The sequence below is a fragment of the Cydia amplana genome, chromosome 25, assembly GCF_948474715.1.
Source record: "Cydia amplana chromosome 25, ilCydAmpl1.1, whole genome shotgun sequence".
Taxonomy (NCBI): Eukaryota; Metazoa; Arthropoda; class Insecta; order Lepidoptera; family Tortricidae; genus Cydia; species Cydia amplana.
Window position 1 is genome coordinate 5,386,384 of NC_086093.1, and position 20,860 is coordinate 5,407,243.

General features: G+C 42.0%; 1 protein-coding gene across 1 annotated transcript; it reads left to right on the forward strand.

Moving 5' to 3' along the window:
- The first annotated feature begins 1,114 nt into the window (after window positions 1-1,114).
- On the forward strand, window positions 1,115-19,813 carry LOC134659407 (zinc finger protein 845-like). Its single transcript, XM_063515051.1, has 10 exons — window positions 1,115-1,291; window positions 1,665-1,800; window positions 2,303-2,356; window positions 2,683-2,739; window positions 3,820-5,399; window positions 9,516-9,662; window positions 10,162-10,297; window positions 17,294-17,347; window positions 17,661-17,717; window positions 18,575-19,813. The coding sequence occupies exons 1-10, from the start codon at window positions 1,163-1,165 to the stop codon at window positions 19,798-19,800; spliced, it is 3,576 nt and encodes a 1,191-aa protein (XP_063371121.1). The 5' UTR covers window positions 1,115-1,162; the 3' UTR covers window positions 19,801-19,813.
- Window positions 19,814-20,860: the final 1,047 nt, after the last annotated feature.

Consider the following 20,860-nt stretch of genomic DNA (forward strand, 5'->3'; position numbering starts at 1 on the left):
AAGCTATTGCGGGCTGCTCCTCCGGATTGCGACAAGGCGTCCTGCCATTTGGGGCCCTGACCGAGGGGCAGTTCAGAATCTTGTGAGTCCGTATGGGGAAAGGGTAAACTTGACAGCGATTTCCGGGGCACGGCTTCCGGGACCGTTATCGCTATGTCTTTCACATCTTGAATGGTAACGAATGCACTAGGAGATGGTGGGGTTTGGAGGGTCAGGTTGTTCGACCCTCCAATTGCACCTGGGGAGCTGTCCCCCATAGCAATGGGGTTGGGTGTATGTTTTTACAATCCAAAAATGGGTTTGCAAATTTTTCAACTTGGAGTAACGTATACGATAACTTGATGCTTAAAATATTAATTAATATTCAGTAAGCGAAGAAATATTTCAGTGACTTAATATAACTCAGTTTGAGGGTGACCACTCTCGCCCCTCGACATTGATAATTGCGTTTCGTTTCCGCTTTACACAAAATTGTTTTTAAGTACAATGGTATCTAGATCGATTTGAGTCCGTAAAAATTGCGTGTCAACCTCCTAGTGAGTAATTGTTTGGTGTCAACTTATACTTTGGTTTAGCAAAAACTTGACACATTATTTACAAACTTGGCCTAAAAAAATGTCGATACAACACTAATAGGCAAATTAGACTCTCGCGCGAGCCACGAGACGAGCCGCGAGCCGAGCCACGAGACGAGAGTGTAAGCGGTGGGCTCGCGGCTCGTCTCGTGGCTCGCAAGCTCGTCGAGCTAATATAATTTAAACACTAACGGCACGGCATAAGGTTTATAACCGAATGACAAGCCGAACGCGAGTGTAAGCGGTGACTCGCGTCTCGTGGCGCGGCTCGCGGCTCGTCTCGTGGCTCGCGCGAGAGTCTAATCTGCGTATATAATAAATAAACAAAAAAAAAACAGACTGACATTAGCAGTCAGCGAGTCAGCCATTTTGCCCGTTTTTAGTGAATGACTGCGTTCTGCGCTGTAGGAATCGCTCGCCGATGGCCGATGGCTCGCCGACACCTATACTTGCAATCAGAAATCGATATTTTGCTGTCGTTATCTATATATGAATGGAATTGTAAAAGTAGATTTTAAAATGTGTATTATGTATTAGCGAAATCAGTTGTCTGTGACCCAATATCACAGTGTTTTATAATTTAAACAATGGAGGAGTTACATTCGTGTAGCTGCTGCCTGGTACGGCCCCCGGAGAAGGGGCTCAAGACGCTGTATAAACATCTCGGCAAAACAGAAATATATTACGACATGCTAAAAGACTGCTTCGACATAAATGTAAGTACAAACAATTTATTGATCTTGTTTTTCATAAGCTATTATGGATCTGATGCTCATTTTGCTGTTTGTTGTTTGGTTTTTGTTTAATGAGCGTTTTGTGATCACTGCTTCTGTGGAGATATGATCATCTTAATACCATTTTCCACGGAAGTCTGATTAATCAAATATCCTTAATGATAAAAAGATCAATTCCCAGAAATGGTTAAGTATGCCAATTGGGGTCATTTTGTCTTTATGGGCAGGACTGTTTTAGCAAAAGCTTTTAAAGCTGCAAAGAATTGAAAAATATTGCAAAGTAGTACACCTACCTTTAGATTATCTTATGAAGTCCAACATTTGAAAATATTACAATAAAGTTTTTATTTTGTAGCTTGGCATAGGGAATGAGGAGTGCGGGATCTGCGATGTGTGTGTGGGGCGGCTGCGGGAGGCGAGCGACTTCAAGCTGCAAGTGAAGCGCAGCCAGGCAGAATTGCAGGCACGGCTCAAGGGAGTAATCACTGCCAGTAAGATATATCAAATATCAAACTACCATACCCTAGAGCAGCAACCTTTTAGCAGCCAAGGGCCACATAGTAGTTAATGAAGTTGAAGCGGGCTGTAGTTTGTTAATATTTATGACTTTATCAGACATTGTCGTTTGTCAATATTACATACAAAATAGTCAGGGAGGGACAGTTCACGGGCCGCAGGTTGCCGACCGCTGCCCTAGAGTATGCTACGCTAGGGTATATTAATCATATCATACAAACTTATCCCTTCAACTAGTATACATAATTCTGAGTTATTGGAATTTTATCTTTCTATCAATTTCTTAAATTTAATTTCCAATACCGCTGGAGGTTGCCAGACACAGGGATATTCTGGGTTTTTTCTCTCTGTGGGTACTTACATTGTGGATATTATTATTTTACCACATGTATTTAGATTTCCATTTGTAATTGTGGCAATGAGACCTCCCAGTTCTTTGGTTCAACCTTTGTAAGGTGCAGTATTTTTTTGCTGCAGGTGACAAGTTCAAAATAAAGTTGGAGAAAGCTGCTGGAGATGAAAACATCATAGGTGAGTATAGTTGATGTAAAATAATTAGGGGTTCTATACATTTTTGCACACATTTACCATATATTTAAAAAGGTTAGGGACATTACTAATTATATACATAAATATTTTTTTTTTTAGTGTTAATTCATTATTTCGCTACTTAAATGACACTTAATTGCGTGTAATTAAGTTTTTAAATCTCCAACGTTTAGAAGACAACATTTCTAAACTAAAAATATACCTACTTTTGGTTTTTGTAAAAGCACTCACCTTTTTGGTATTTCCATAAACTTGATTAATCTTCGTAAGATGTCTATCAAAGTATCACATGTGTTATTGTGCTCCAGGTGACATCAAGCTGGAGAAGTCTGAGGTGGAGATGGCCGATGGCGAGGTCGTATCAGGTATGTACTGGACTGAAGGTGGTACAGTCAGCATCAGATATAATGGAGCAGCTGAGGTGCTCAAACATATCTGAACATGACTAAATCTAACGCCTTTACATTAGAGGCGTGTTCAGATATTTGCAGAGCCCGGAATTCTCGTAGCATTTTTGAGCTGTCATAGGGACTTCTCGTTTATCGACTACCGAATATACATATGTATATCAATAAATACAGTATACAATATGTAAAATTAGGGTTTGCTCCCGGTACTGAGTTTGTATGGCGAGAACCGGGAATTCCCGGTTCTCGCCATACAAACTCAGTACCGGGAGCAAACCCTATGTAAAATATGATTACGAGTAGAAGTAACAAGTAAATTTTTGAGCTGTCATAGGGACTTCCAATTATACATATCGATAAATACAGAATACAATATGTAAAATATTATTACGAGTAGAAGTAAACAACATGCAGTCTTATCGCGAATGAGCTATCTCTTCGAGATAACATTTGGATACCGACTTTTAGGAAATTATAAATAGAAATTAAAATAAATAAATTATAAATTAAATTCGCGATAAGACTGCATGTTGTTTACTTCTACTCGTAATAATATTTTACATATTGTATTCTGTATTTATCGATATGTATAATTGGAAGTCCCTATGACAGCTCAAAAATGCTACGAGAATTCCGGGCTCTGGATATTTGTGTGCGCCTTGGCCGTAGTACTCCCCTTGGTGTCTCGTTGTCGTAGGAATTATTAGGAAGCATTTGAAATTCTTTCCATGGCAGGTTAAAAAGTTGGAAGAGACTTAAAGATTCGTTGTTTTTAGAGTATTTATTAGGAAGTATCCTACGAAAAGACAACTTACTAGGAAGATATTAAATTCCGTTTGAATCAAATGGAATCGTTTGAAGCAAGTGAATTATTAAGATACATCTGTAATGCGGCACTATTTTATTCCATCAATATTTTTGCATGAGGGCTTATGCTTGTGTGTTGTCTTGTCAGTTATTAGCCAGCCCTTACATTTTCATTTTATTTCATTTCCTCCTTTGTATCTTGCATATCTAAAATTTGACTTATTGCTTCAGTGGCCATATACGGCGGAGCACCAGGGCCTTCAGCGGAACCCATTTCTACTGCGTCAAAACGAGTCACTTCCCCAGTGGACGAGCCTGACACCAACCCCGACGACTCCGATCCGGCTCCGGCTCTAAGCCGCGGCCGCGGTAAAGTACACACCTGCGACATATGCCAAAAAACATTCAAGAACCCTAATGCAAAAACCAGACTCATGATCCATCGCCGCTCCCACACTGGGGAGAAGCCATACGCTTGCAATGTATGCGATAAAAGATTCATACAAAAAAGTCATTTAAATACACATTACGCATACCACATGGGAAAGTTTAAATTCTCCTGCGAAGTATGCGACAGGCGATTCGTACAAAAGAATGAATTTGTTATACATATGCGGATACACACAGGTGCAAAACCGTTTTCGTGTGATATATGCAACAAAAAATATAGACAGAAAAGTCACTTAACAGTTCATAAAAAGACACATTTGAAATTTGATCATAGTCAAGTAGAGCCAGGAGAAATAACAGTATGTAAAACAGAGTTTGCAGATGAAACTAAAGATCAAGTATCCGCAGACCAGCAAATATTCACTTGTGATATATGCAAAAAACAATTTGCAGAAGAAAGCACCTTTTACGCTCATAAAAATAATCATTCCGGGGATTACCCATTCACTTGCGATGTTTGTGAAAGGAAATTCAACACGCAGTTTGCGTTGAAAAATCATAAATTCGATCACACCGGAGGGAAACCTTACAAGTGTGATAAATGCAATAAAAGATATACATCAAAATGTGCTTTAAAACTACATTCAAAACTTCATGATGAGGATTATAAGTACGCGTGTGTTGTATGTAACAAACGATTCATAAAAAAAGACGCGTTGAGTATACACCTGCGCGTACACACGGGAGAAAAGCCTTATAACTGTGAAATATGTCAAATGAAGTTTCGCTATAGATGTAGCTTAAAGAGACATCTATTAGTCCAACACAACCAGGTTATGGACAAACAATTCTGTTGCGATATTTGTGGAAAGCGATTTGCACTACAGGGGACTCTAGCTAAACATATGGATAGACATGCCGAGAAAGAAATGGAAGATAAAGCATTAAGGGAAGGAAGAAAGGAGTATATGTGTGAAATATGTAGCAAACGATTTTCAACAAAAGGTATCCTAAGAAATCACAGTATAACACACTCTGATGAAAAACCTTTTGAGTGTGAAACTTGTCATAAGAAATTTCGGAAGAAGAGAAATTTGCAGGACCACATGATGGTGCATGAGGACTTTAAACAACACGCGTGCGAAGTGTGCGGCCAGCAATTTAGGCACAAATCTGCCTTGACAGTTCATGTTCGAAGAGTTCACTCAACTGTCAAGCCACATGCTTGTGATGTTTGTAAAAAGGCTTTTCCAGTACTTGCTGCATTGAAAGAACACTACCGTGTTCACACTGGGGAAAGACCATATGCTTGCGAAATATGCTACAAGAAATTTCAGCGTCATAGTGGAGTTAAGAAACATCTTATAAGCGTTCACCATGAGAAACCTACTAGATTTATTAAATTAAGAAACATGAATAATTATAACTAATTCAGTAAAGAGAGTAGTGATGGCATTGAAAATATCCAGGCTATTTAATACAGTTTATGTTATAAAGAAAGCTTACATAGATTCGTAGGCGAAACATAGAATTAATGAGAACAGTAAATAATGGAATATTTAACTTAATTGTAAATATCCTCAATTTTATTCTAATCATTCAGATATACCGCGGCGCTACGCCAGTAGGCTTCAAAATAAGCTGGTGCAGGCCATCCCTTCAAAACTAAAACTACATTCAAACATGTAATATTTATATTGTTTATGTCCTGTCTGTTTAATCTATGTGTAATTTTGATAATTTTCTTATTCCTCTAATTATTACATGTACTAGGTACCTGTTTCAAAAACGTTCTGTTCTTTATATCCTGCTTCCTTAAGGTTGTCTGGAAGAGACCGCTGTCAGCGATGAGACCGCTTCTTGCTACCTTTATTTACATTGTAAACCTGTTTTCTTTGTGTTGCAATAAAGAATATACACGTAGATTCAAAAAGTCCTTTGATGAAGAGTTTTAACTAAAAATACGTGTTTAGTTAACCAAAACAAACGCGCAGCGACCAAGTGCAAGCATGGGGTCTAAAATGTCACATAAAATGACAGGAGCAAAACTTCGTAGAGTCCAAAATGATGTTTATAATGGCATTTTGTTATTTTTAAGTTGGTGCAAAGTTATCTTAGACGGAATAAGTTAACATACAATTTGATGTGCAATACAGAATTTGAGTACCTACCCTATAAATAGGTTTCTATCTGTGTAACTTGGGAAGTAGCTGTACCGTTCAGAAATGTTCTTTCACTTCTTTTTCTGTACATGGTGGCCCAAAAATATGTTGAAATCTTTTTTACTGCGACATTGTTGATAATTTTAACAAACGTTTGCGTTTCTTTGTTAAAGCCTATTTAAATTAATTATTCGGAGTTTGTGAAATTAAGGATATACGTTTTGTTTTCTTTTTTAATGATTGTAGTGTGAATTTTTAATGAAATTTTGTTAAAAGATGTGTATTTAAGAAAATTATTTGTCATGTATTTTTGGGCTTTCCCGTAGGTATGTGTGTTGGCTGTAAGGGGCCTACATTTGTTCCTCAAGTGTAAAAAAAATGTATCCTGAATTTATGTCTTGATAAAACAGTGTATGTAACTGTACATAATTAGGCATTATAGCGGTCACATAAACTACTAAAACGTGATAACTTTGTTTACATTACCTATTTAATATCCCTCTTATTTATTTATGTTATGTATTTATTTATTTATTATTCGGAGAACTAACAGCTATCAATTGCACATTGTACAATAGTTATATATGTACCTAAATAACAGAAAGCCAATTATAGGTTCCCATCAATAGCAACAGGTTACTACTGTTACTAGCAAGCAATTGGTGGTTAACACTAAATTTTTATATATCTTATAAGTACTACAAACTACTGATACGTTTTACGGTATACCCTAAGTATTTACATTTAAAGGGTTATTCGTTTATCTGTACTTGCAAAATAAACACGTACATTTTAAAATTATCAGTATTTATTTATTGTTAGTATCTACGTGCGACTGAGACGAAGCAAGTTCCAATTTTGTATATATGTATCAGGCGCTAGTCCTCATAGAACTAAAAAGCGTAGATCTGGGAATGGACATATTAATCGATCATCATCATTCCACGCAGAAGTCGCGGGCAGAAGCTAGTTGGAAATAAATCTTGTGTCTGTAAAAAGCGGTTTAGTTAGACTCTCGCGCGAGCCATGAGATGAGCCGCGAGCCAAGCCACGAGACGAGAGTGTAAGCGGTGGGCTCGCGGCTCGTCTCGTGGCTCACAAGCTCGTCGAGCTAATATAATTTAAACACTACGTGGCTCGCGGTTCGTCTCGTGGCTCGCGCGAGAGTCTAAATCGACTATAACACTTGAGTGCAACGGTATTTCCAAGCAAATAACGCTGGCTTTATAATGCTAGTATGCTGAGTTGGGTCCATTTCGTGACGCACAGTTAATACGCGGATTAGACTCTCGCGCGAGCCACGAGACGAGCCGCGAGTCCACCGCTTACACTCGCGTTCGGCTTGTCATTCGGTTATAGACCTTATGCCGTGCCGTTAGTGTTTAAATTATATTAGCTCGATGAGCTTGTGAGCCACGAGACGAGCCGCGAGCCCACCGCTTGCACTCGCGTCTCGTGGCGCGGCTCGCGGCTCGTCTCGTGGCTCGCGCGAGAATCTAAATTCCGGGACGTCGCTCTACAAATGTTTATCGCTGTCTTGCTTGCACATGCGTGGAAAATTCAGGAAAATTCCGTGCGTGTGCGGCCCAAAGAGAATATAACCACTACCTGTGCCCTCGGTCTTCATAACTATAGCTGGTTAAGCAAATCTTGTCAGTTAAAAAGGCGCGAAATTCAAATTTTCTATGGGACGATATAGTCCGTCAACCAAATCTTGTCAGTAGCAATGTAAAGCAAACTAAAGTAGGGCAACACTCAAAGAGCAGTATTGCGCTAAGAAAAGCAGCAATGTACATCGAACCAAAAGATTTTTTTTTCCGCTGAGCGCGCCCTGCGTACGTCAATTCAAATTGTCACTCGCGGTTTATTGAAAAAATTTGAAACATGGACGGACAATTTAAAAGCGATGTTAAACCAATGTTAATCAAAATGATGAACAAATTTGAACTATCGTAGTGCTTATATTCTCTTTGTTCCCTATCTATGTCTTCTCACTTCTAAGTTTACTAAAATAAAATCATATCAAAATGCAGATAATTAGATAGTGCATATATTTGTTATTTACAATATAATATGCCACTTGTTAATGTAAATTAGTGTACTCTTCTGGATGAATATGACATACCTGTGTAATTTTTTTGATTGGTATATATTGTACAATAGGATTACATATTAAAAATAAAACAACTGATATTTGGGTGTTTATTTAATTTAAAGGTAAATAAGAAATAAGATAAGGGTCACTTTAGCTTACACTATAATTCAGGTCATTAATTGAAAAAATATAATGAAGTTACCAATGTTACCGGGTCACTTCAACCAAGCATAATACTCTGTAGTAGGTATTCTATTGCATCTTTGTAAATAGTCACAACTGATTGCTGAAAATATTAGACATGTGGGCCTATGGACGGTTTCCAGGACACAATTTATGGTCTTGTTGGATAGATTTAGGCATACGTTTTAATTTTATTTATGCCTTTTAACCCTAAAACAAAAAAACTGAACATAATCTTAAAAGTTCGGAAGAGTCCTTCCAGTACGTACTTGTCATAAACTCAATTTTTAGTCATGTTTACCATGAACGAGCATGATTGTACATTGTAGGCCCCTTAGCTTTGCTTATTCTTATTTAATGTATTGGTATTTAATGGTGACAGCAGAAATATCTCTTGAAACAGAAACGATTCAGAATGAAAACCAAATGAAAACAAATAAGGTGACGGCTGTCATTCACGATCCCATCACTTTTCTCTTTTCTTACTCCTGTGAATTTCCTTTCCCTTTCGTCCTTGGTGGTGACGTGGCCCTTACGGCCACGTTACCAATCTTCTCCCAACAAGAGCAGTCGCTGGTCACAAGGTCGACCAAACTGCATACTAATTAAAAAAAAAAAAAAAAAAAAAAAAAAAAAAAAAAAAAAAAATCACGATCCACATTCCACAGATAAAACACAGATGACACGCATTTTGGAATTATTCGAACACAGTGTTGCTAACCCGCGATTTTTCAAATTTGCCGCCTTTTACTACTGACAAGATTTGGTTGACGGACTTTATATTATATTCTTTGGACGATATCCCTTCGCGCCTACTTTTTTCAAATTTGTCGCCATTTTCTACTGACAAGATCTGCTTGACCAGCTATAGCACAAACTTGGCAAGATATACAAACTTGGTCATCAACAGTAGTGGACAGCACTAAAAAAGTTAAAAAATAACAATGTGTCATGTCATGTCTATGGATGACCTTGGATGATTATGTCAAATGGCCGCTTCAAGGATCGCCCCCGACTTTAATATTTCTGCTCGTAATTGCATAAATAGATTATAATGTGTGTGTATCGATTGTGACTGTGATCTATACGTGTGCCAGTGGTTTATACGTTACATAATGGAGGAGTTACACTCGTGCAGTTGTTGCTTGGTGCGGCCTCCGGAGAAGGGCCTCAAGACTACGTATAAACATCTCGGCAAAACAGAGATATACTACGACATGCTGAGAGACTGCTTTAATATAAATGTAAGCTCTTATATACCTTCAAATCCATTTCTTCATCAGCGTGTTCTGTAGAATACCTTCTTCCACGGAAGTCTGCCTTAACCAACTAACCATAATGTTGTTATCAAGTTGATATTAATGATTGAACTTAAAAGTCAATGTGGTTAACCAGGTTAACTGTCTACAACTCTATTCACTTTTAACTTTTGCGTTTGTATATATGGGGCATTATCTATGAAAAGGGACCTTATTGTTGATGGCGCTTACGCCGCACAGCGTCGCGCGGCATTCTATTTATATCGGGGCATCGTTAATGATGGCGTAAGCGCCATCGACAATAAGGTCCCTTTTCATAGATAACGTCACATATACTCCACTTGCAGATGGTCGGTAGAGTAGAAGAAGAACTTCCTTTCTGTGAGAGTTCTTGCCCTATTGTCTTCCCATCCAAAAATATTATATGCCGTCTTCTCCACATTGTCCTTACTTATTTTTTATACATGTATCGTTCGACTTTTAGCTAGGCATGGGAAATGACGAGTGTGGTATCTGCGGGGTGTGTGTGGCGCGGCTGCGGGACGCGAGTGACTTCAAGCAGCAAGTGCAGCACAGCCAGGCCGAGCTGCAGGCACGGCTCAAGGGAGTGATCACTGCTAGTATGACATCATATGTACTAGACTTGACTGGTACACATTATAGTTATTTCTTTATCTACTGTACAGTAAGTTCTCTATGAATAGTAACTCTATTAATACTTTAATAGTAAAACTTGCCAGAGTATGGCAAAGTTCTTTGTTGTTTATTTTATTTTATTTATTTGGAGATCCAACAACCATGACATTAACATAAAGATTATAGTAGATACAGGAAGCCAATTACAGTAACTCACAGGTAGTGACATAATACTAAACTAATAGGTACTATACTAAGGTTACGCACTATAGCAGCCACTTATGTGAACAAAGCGAATTCAAATGATACCTAATAAGGATAATTTGGGTGTAACTAAAATACTAACTAACTTAGTAACATAATGAGCACTAAGGCAAAAAAAAAGAATAATAAATAAGTAAGTTATAGGTAGTGTCGTGAATAGCTCTTAATCATGCATGTTTTAGTTTAATCTTGATTTTACGTGTAATTTCGTGTAATTTTACTTTTATGTGTTTTTTACCGTTTATATCATGTTAATGTATTGTGTGGAATGTTATGTGCCTAGTTTTAAGTCTTGTATCACTGTATTTAATAAAATGTATTAGATTAAGGTGATTGGTCGAAATAAATAAAACTGACTCTCCATGTAACACTCCCTAGTTGCTGGAAAAGTACCTACGACGGGATATTCTGCCTATATAAACCCCGATCTTGGTTGCTTATTCAGAGAGTTTTACTCACCCACCCAAGCACTTTGCTTGAACACTCTCCAGTATTATTAAAGTTAAATATGTGTTTTTATTCCACATAAACACATCCCGGTAATTGGTGGTAAATTGGAGGTAAAGCGGACTTCTGGGCAACATAGCGGCCGGCGCGTTCCTGACTTGCGTTTCTTCACTTCGGAGAACAAATATAAAGAAAAAAGCTACAGTCTACGCTCGACAGTTTGGTCCTTCGCTGCCGAATGAAGAAAGAAACACGTACGCGCTGAGTTTCAAGCGAACTATTGCTTAACTCAGACAGCAAGAAAGAAACACGTACGCGCTGAGTTTCAAGCGAACTATTGCTTAACTCAGACAGCAAGAAAGAATAAAGTACGCGCTGAGCCTAGAAGTTCGCTTCGGTTCAGACCCTACCCCAATAACCTTTCCATACCCCAATTACCGGCTTGCCGGACGGACCGTGCAGTGTTGTAGGTTTACCTCCACTCACGTGTCCTGGCAACTTTCGTTGCATGTGTCACATGGTTGATACCAACACACTGCTTTCAAACGCTCTAGGCATTGCACTTTGCCATTGCGGGAGACTCAGTGCTACGAGGGATCCACGCTTAGGGCATCGACGTTGCGCACTGTAACGTCAGATCATAGGCGTAGGCAGGTATATAGTTAGGGACCCCCCGCGTGTGTAAAGTGTAAAGTGAAGTGGTTCCAAGAAGAAGATGTCCGAAAAGGAAGCACGAAGCCTTCGCTCGCGCACCAAGGGCCAGCCTGCCCCCGCACCGAACATGGACACCCCTACCCCCTCGGCCGGAAAGACTACGTCCGGCGAGACCAATACGTGGAGCAAGGGCACCAGTGGCAACCGGAACACTACCGGTGAGAACGAGTCGGTACACTCGGAAGCGTTCGACAATACGGTAGTAGTTCGCAGTAGGTCAAATACGCTAGTGCATAAAGACACCGATGTCGCGCCGCCGCCGCGGGCGCCGTCTGATCGCGAATCGTCAAAAAGAAATCGCGAATCGGTAAATAGGGAACGCGATAAGAAATTAGCCGTGCTAATGGCCGAGCTCGAGGTTCATAAAGCCACTCTAACCGTTGCTAGGGCAGAGTCCGACACTGCAAAGTTAAGGCTGCAGGTTGCGCAACTGAAGGCGCAGTCTGTCGGCAGCAGTGACGCGACCGTCGAAGAACGGACTAGAAGTTGGGTAGAACGACAAGCTAGGTTACAGCGCGAGATCGCGAGTGAAAACGTTAAAATCCCGCCGCCGAAAGAGACCGCGCCGCGTGCAGCCGCCGATCGGGCTAGCAGACCTCAACCGCGCTTTTTAGAGGTACCGCACGGTACCTACGCGCCAATGTACCATAAACCGCCAGAATTACCCGCATTCGGCGGAGATATCACCGAGTGGATATCATTTAGGGCAGAGTTCGAGGATACGTCGCCCATGTTTAGTGCCGTCAATAACGTGAGTCGGATTAGGCGCGCACTTAAGGGCGAAGCTCGGACCGCCGTAAAATCAATCATGTATACGGTTCAGGATCCGTACGAAATAATGGAAGCGCTAGAACGGCAGTTCGGCGACCCTGAGGAAATTGTTCTTACGGAAATACATAACATCAAACGCATGCCGCGTTTGTCCGAAGACAATGCGAATATCGCCTCATTTGCCGCGCATATCGCGAACGCCGTCGCCACCATTCGATCGTTGCGTCAAGAACAATATTTACACGCGCCTGAGCTTGTAAATAAAATCGTGGATAAATTGAATCTGATAGTGCGCTATGAATGGGCCAAATACAGGCAGTCTAACGTAGAATCACCCGGGTTAGTTGCGATATCCGAGTTTCTTAACGAAATTAGCACTGCGGCCAAGCGCGTAAACCGACATAAGCCGTCCAATAGATCACGGAATGCAGTGAATGCGGTTTCCTCTGTGCGCGAACCGAGACGATCGAGCCGTGCTCTCTCTGGGTCTCGTGCCCCCGCGTTCTACCGTGACGATAGGTCGGATTCGACATCACGGAATGCAGTGAATGCGGTTTCCTCTGTGCGCGAACCGAGACGATCGAGCCGTGCTCTCTCTGGGTCTCGTGCCCCCGCGTTCTACCGTGACGATAGGTCGGATTCGAAATCACGGACTGCAGTGAATGCGGTTTCCTCTGTGCGCGAACCGAGACGATCGAGCCAAGCTCTCTCTGGGTCTCGCGCCCCCGCGTTCTACCGTGAATATAGTTCGGATTCGGAGTCAGATTCCCACGAAACATACACACGTGATACGGGAAGTAGATCGCGTCCTAGTAAATCGACTATAGCTCAAGTGAAGCACCGCGATGGTAATTTAAAGAAAAAGCCAGCGTCAACCGGAGCTAAGCCCAAACGACAGATATCGTCTGTCTCTGTCTCGCGCGAGGCGTGCGCCATATGTAAGAACGGCAAAGAACACAAAGTTAGTGCGTGTTCGAAATTTCTAGCCGCGACTATATCTGAGCGATGGGACTTGGCAAAGGGTGCCAGATTGTGCTATAGATGTTTAGGCGCGAACCACCGTACGTCTTTTAAATGTAAATATGTCGCGTGTGGCATGAATCAGTGCGAAGCCGGACATAACAAACTATTACACGGATTAAGCGCGGCCGCGTCCGCGAACGGTAATAGTGCTCCGGCGGCACCTGCAGTACTCAATGTTAGACTGCCGCAGACGTATCTCAAAATCGTGCCTGTAGAGGTGTCGGGACCGTTAGGTACCGTTCAAACCCTTGCGCTGCTTGACGAAGGCGCGGCAATGACTTTGATGTTACACGAAACTGCGGACAGAATCGCGCCGCGCGTGCGCGGTGAAACGTTAGAGATAGAAGGCATAGGCGGTGTAGTACGAGACCCAGATTCGTATGCGTTACGGGTCGCAATACGGGGTTTTTGTAGCCGACATATGGAAATGATGGAGACGTACACAGTTTGCGATGTAGGTTTAGGAGCGCAGGGCGTACCGCGAGACTTAGTGGATAAGTGCGATCATTTATCTAAAATCGCGGACGAATTAAGTTACCCTCCCGCAGTACCTACTATCGTGATAGGTCAAGATAACTGGCATCTCATCGTTACTCGGCAAATTATAGACGGTCCGCCTAACCTTCCGGTCGCGAGTTTAACCAGGCTAGGATGGGTTTTACACGGTCCCGACCGTACACGTCGCGCCGCGGTACAGTTTGTAGGGCACGCACGGCCTAATACCGCGGAGGACGAAGCCTTACAGCTTATGAAACGGCATTTTGACATAGAATCATTAGGCGTTTCACAGAAGTTACCTCGGGCCGATCCCGATCAACGCGCGCTAGATTTATTAAAAGCCACCTGCGAAAAGATACCGGGGGAGAATAGGTATCGATCGGGCTTACTGTGGCGATCAGATGACGAGAAACTCCCCGATAACCGAGCGCAAGCATTGAAACGGCTGCACAGTCTAGAACGAAAGCTAGACCACGATGCGAATCTTAAAGCCGAATATGCGAAGCATATGAACAATTTGCTTGACAAAGGTTACGCGGAGAAAATGGACTCGCCGCCGCCCCCCGATGCACCCCGGACGTGGTATCTAGCGCATTTCCCAACTTTTCACCCGCAACGCGGCAAAATGCGATTAGTTTGGGACGCGGCCGCCACAGCTCACGGACGCTCGCTGAATAGCGCGCTGTTGGCTGGCCCCGACCTGTTAGAGTCACTTTTTGGCGTATTAGTGCGCTTCCGCGAAGGCAAAATCGCGGTGATAGCCGACGTCAAAGAGATGTTTTTACAGATCGAAATAATAGAGCCAGATCGCGATGCGTTACGTTTCGTTTGGCGGGGGGAGGACCGCACCTCTCCACCGCAAGAATATAGGATGAAGCGGCTTATATTTGAATCGGCAGCGTCGCCGACAACCGCGTTATACGTCAAAAACGAAAACGCAAAAACGCATAGTAAAGAATATCCGATCGCAGCTGAAAAAACGATAAAGAATACGTACATGGACGACATGTTGATCGCCCTCGACAAGTCCGAAGAGGAAGCTAAACGCGTAGTAAACGATGTTTACGAGCTTAATATGCGCGCGTCATTCGAACTTCGCGGGTTCGTATCGAACCATCCTGCGGTAATTGCTGACGTAGTTAATAGCAAAGAGGAAACGTCTCTGTTAGGCGCGAACGAGAGCGAACGTACCTTAGGTTTGAAATGGAATCACAAGCGTGACACCTTAGGTTTCAACGTAAACTTTCGAAATACGCCCGAAGACGTCATTAACGGTCAAAAGTTACCCATAAAACGGCAGGACACGAGTAGCGCGATGTCGATATTCGATCCGATCCATTACGTAAGTCCCATATCGGTGTTAGGGAAAACCTTAATGCCAGAGATATGGAGAACGGGAGTCGATTGGGACTCGCCTATACCCGTCTCGCTCGCACCCGCGTGGCGATCATTCATAGATAACGCACAAGTAGTTCGCGCCACCGCTAGTGTTCTGGTTGCCGCCGAGGCATTTAAGGCCTTATCGCTACCTAAGAAAACAGAGACCAATAAGGGGTATTTAGGTTTAGCAGAGATATTGCTAATTCGACGGAGTCAACATGCCGCATTTCCAGAGGAATTTAAGCTGCTGGAAACTGGGCGGCCACTCCCGAAGAAATCTCCGCTACACAAAATAGCTGTACATCTGGAGCTTGCCGCCTCACTTTCGGCATCCTCCATGATACTGTCGCTACGCCGAATGATAGCGCGACGCGGCACGCCTACAGTTCTCTATTCCGACAACGCCACCAACTTCTGCGGCGCGGAACGAGAACTAGCAGAGGCCATAAAGACGCTGCCCGACATTCTCAAGCCCTTTTTGACCGAGCGAGCCATAAAATGGAAGAAAATTCCACCCGGCAACCCCTCCGCTGGCGGTGCCTGGGAACGGCTCGTGGGCAGCGTAAAAACCGCACTAAAAGTAGTTCTGAAAGAAAGAGCACCCCACGAAGAAGTTCTACATACGTTATTGTTAGAATCAGAGCACATAGTCAATTCTAGACCGCTGACACCAGTGAATCCAGACTTAGACATCGAAGCCCTGACGCCGAATCACTTTCTTATCGGTCGATCGAGCTCCATGTCGCCACTGGGCGTCTTCACAGACGCAACTATGTCACTCTCTTCGTGGAGAACAGCGCAAACGCTAGCCGACCATTTTTGGAGGCGCTGGCAGCGGGAATACCGACCCAGCCTCCTCCCCCGGCCTGGTGCTCATCAGAACGTGAAAAAACTGCATGAAGGCGACGTAGTCATCGTAGCGGATAGCTCCATGCCACGAGGAACGTGGCCCAGAGGCGTAATCGTCCAGCTCTTTTCCGGCCCGGATGGTCATGTAAGAGTGGCCATTGTTCGCACCCGCGCAGGTGACGTCCGCCGCCCAGTTTCCCGGCTTATACCCATCCACTCCTCACATGAAGACGGTGTTGGCACACGTGGGGGAGACTGTCGTGAATAGCTCTTAATCATGCATGTTTTAGTTTAATCTTGATTTTACGTGTAATTTCGTGTAATTTTACTTTTATGTGTTTTTTACCGTTTATATCATGTTAATGTATTGTGTGGAATGTTATGTGCCTAGTTTTAAGTCTTGTATCACTGTATTTAATAAAATGTATTAGATTAAGGTGATTGGTCGAAATAAATAAAACTGACTCTCCATGTAACACTCCCTAGTTGCTGGAAAAGTACCTACGACGGGATATTCTGCCTATATAAACCCCGATCTTGGTTGCTTATTCAGAGAGTTTTACTCACCCACCCAAGCACTTTGCTTGAACACTCTCCAGTATTATTAAAGTTAAATATGTGTTTTTATTCCACATAAACACATCCCGGTAATTGGTGGTAAATTGGAGGTAAAGCGGACTTCTGGGCAACATAGCGGCCGGCGCGTTCCTGACTTGCGTTTCTTCACTTCGGAGAACAAATATAAAGAAAAAAGCTACAGTCTACGCTCGACAGGTAGTTATAGGTTTAGGGTTAATTATATCACAACTTTTTCATGGATTAAAACTGGATTACTCTTAATTCAATTTTGCAATAAGAAAGCTTGCCCTGGGCATGGGCAAAGCTACTTTAGTTTTGGAGGATTGGAGCGGAAAAATCAAAAACTCTTGCAGCAAATAAAATACATAAATAATAATATATAATCATATTAATTTCTACCTGTTTTACCATAAAGCAGAGGCCGCCTGTTCTCATAAACTATACATTTTTTTCAGGTAACAAGTTAAAAATCAAGTTGGAAAAAGCTTCTGGAGAGGAAACAATTATTCGTAAGTATAATCGTGGCAAAATAATTAATTACTCTTGAGTGTTTTTTACTAAAGAAGAAAAGGGTCCAGTTTTGTTGTTTTAGATCTGTAGATTTGCACACTTGGAATGTTATTTAAGAAAGAAGCACTCCTTAAATTTCTCTAGAACTATTTAAAATGAATGTATTATCTGAAATGGCTTCTTTTATTTATGTTTTGAACTGTTTGTATTGTGAATTTTTTTTAAACATATTTTTTTTATCCACCTAAATCAACTTTTAACACATAAGTGTTATTGGGAATTCTAGCATTAAATAATTATTGTTTTCTGCAGGCGATATCAAGGTGGAGAAGTCTGAGGTCGAGATGGAAGATGGCGAGATCGTTTCAGGTACTGATCGTACAGATTTACACACAGATTGTGCACTCTAAGGCTAGTTGTAGACGTCCGGTGTTTTCGCCGGACAATTGTCCGGGCTCGCGCGCCGGTGTCTTGTTTTCTTGGGTGTCGCTGTTGGTAGCCGTAGCCATATACAAAACTGGACTGGTTTCTGGCGAAAACACAGCGGTCTACAACCGGCTTTATACTTCACTTTGGACTTAGTGTTCATAAAACTCGATTCCCGCCGGCTTGCATATTTCGAGTTAGCCACTATCGTACAAGTGTCGACGAAAAAGTAAGCACCGGCTTGTTGAACTGATATGCAACGCGCCGCCACTAAAGTATACTTGGTCAACCAGATCTTGACAGTAGAAAAAGGCGGCAAATTTGAAAATTGTAGGCGCGAAGGGATATCGTGCCGTAGAAAATTTGAATTTCGCGCTTTTTCTTACTGACGAATTTGGTTGACCAGCTATATATGCGGTATGCTGAGTAGCTAAGTGGGTTATATTGTTTTCGCATGACAGCAGGAATGCCTATTTGAAAATTATTTAATTGATAGAAAATTTAAATTGACAGTATTTAAATTCACTGTCTGTATTTAACTCTAAAACTGTATGCCAGCTAAAGGGATAAATGAAAGGTTATAAGTTAAATTTGGGGGGCGGTCCACCGTCTATCCCGTCTACATGCTCTTTTGTCGGAATACTTGGTCGCTAGAGCAGTAGCAGCGGAGCTCTTCCTTTCTGACCGTGTCTGAGGGAGGTACGTACACAAATACGAGAGTTCTTGTCCTATGACGGTCATCTCAACTAAAAATTGTAAGTGCCGGTTTTCCTCACATTGACCTTAAATCTTATTTTCAGTTTCAGTGGCCGTGCAAAAGACACCGCCAGCGCCTTCAGCGGAGCCAGTTGTTACGACCAACTCTAGTTCTTTTGCAACCGCTCCGTCCCTCACCAACCTCAACAGTTCCGTGTCTGCTCCGGCTTCCAGCCACCCTAAAGAACACACGTGCGACATATGCCAAAAAACGTTCCACGACCCAAATGCCAAATCCAAACTTGTAATCCATCGCCGCTCACACACAGGGGAGAAGCCTTACGCGTGCAATGTATGCGACAAAAGGTTCATACAAAAAAGTCACTTAAATACTCATTACGCACTCCACTTGGGAAAGTTCAAATTCTCCTGCGAAGTATGTAACGCGCGATTTCTACATAAAAACCAATGGATCGTACATATGAGGATACATACCGGTGAAAGACCGTACGCGTGTGATATGTGCAACAAGAAATATAGACATAAAAGCCACTTAACATTTCATAGAAAAGGTCATTTCGAATCTGATCCTGTGGACAAAAATTACGGTTGCGATGTTTGTGGGAAACGGTTTGCTTTACAGGGGAATTTGTTTAAACATAAGGAACTACACGATGAAAAGGAAAAAGAAGGAAAGCAGGATGACCCAAAACCATACGAGTGTGAAATATGTCACAAACGATTTGCATTAAAAGGTGTCTTGAAAAATCATAGAGAAATACATACTAATGAAATACCCTTCGAATGCGAAACATGTCACAAGAAATTCCGGGTGAAGAAGTATTTAGAAGTGCACGTAAAGGTGCACGAAAACACGAAGCAACACGCCTGTGAAGTTTGTGGTCAACAATTTACGCACCGGTCGAGTTTTAAACGTCATATTAAAATACACACTGGTGAGAAACGCTTTTCCTGCGAAATATGTCATAAGCGATTCGGACGCACAACAATTTTGCGAGACCACATGCTTATACATAGCGGACTTAAGCTACACTCGTGTACAGTGTGCAATAAGCAATTTAGACAAAAGAATGCTTTAGACGTTCATGTGCGTCGACTGCACACTGACGTGCGACCATATCCTTGCGATGTTTGTAAAAAAGGATTCGCTGAACTATCCGCCTTGAAATTCCATTATAGAACGCATACTGGGGAGAAACCGTACGTTTGTGAAATCTGTCAAATGAAATTTGTTAGACCTGAAGGTGTCAGGAAACATCTCATACGAGTTCATAAAGAGAAACCTAATAAATTTGTGGTAATTAAATAATGGATATATTAACGGACATTTCAGTCAGTCTATTGCAAAAACACTGGATGTGACCACTAATATATTTATAAACACAGAGATTAAAATATATAAACTAGTTTTATGTTTAGGTACCTACAAATTAAAAATTAAGTATATTTATTGCCAAAAGTTATGGACGACTGTGTTGTTTGAATACAATCTTATTACTTTAAAAGGTTATTTTTTTTTTTTTTACGGTGGTCAGCACCTGCGCTACAAGGACGTGCTTAAACGGCATCTGGGCGCTCGCCCCATCGACCCTGAGCGTCGGGAGGAGCTTGCTGGAAGGTCATCTTGGCGTTCTACCATCCATAACGGTGTCAACATGTTTGAGGATAACCGCCTCACAAGCTTGGACACAAAACGCCAGTTACGGAAAGAGACCTAAGCCCTCCTACGTGTACACGGTCAATACAGCTGGCCAACTTTATTGTCACGCGTGCAATAGAGTATTTAAGAGCAAGTTCGGCCTGGCCAGGCACATTAGGACTCACGCTAGACAACGTACATGATATTTATTTGGGTTGGTCTCGGACTGTCTAGAACACAAAACGACTAGTGTAATATTCTGCCTATATCCCTTTTAGTCTACATCGCAAACGGTCTAGAATACAAAATGACTACAATGACCCCAATGACCTCGAATGACCCCGTTTCCTCCTACGTCTTGCTACCATCATCTGATGTCCAGACCCCCCCCCCCCCCATAGCCCCTTAACGATGAGGAGGACTATATATATTATAATTTTATTTAAATACCTGTGTCTAATACTTTAATTGTAATGGCAAACTGAAGCTCAATAAACATATTGCATTTCGGTCTTTAATTTTATTAAATGGAGGTATAAGAACTATATTAAGATAGAAGGAAAGAGCGTATGTCGGTTCGCCGCGAATTTCAGTAACTATCGGCAGCCGTAGCACTGTAGCCCGAAGGTTCTTTTTACAACAACTGCCGCTTGATTCGCCTTCCCAACTCGAGTTTTCGGCTCCTCGCCTGTGTTCACAAACTTCCGCGAGCATGCTAGAGGGACTAGCA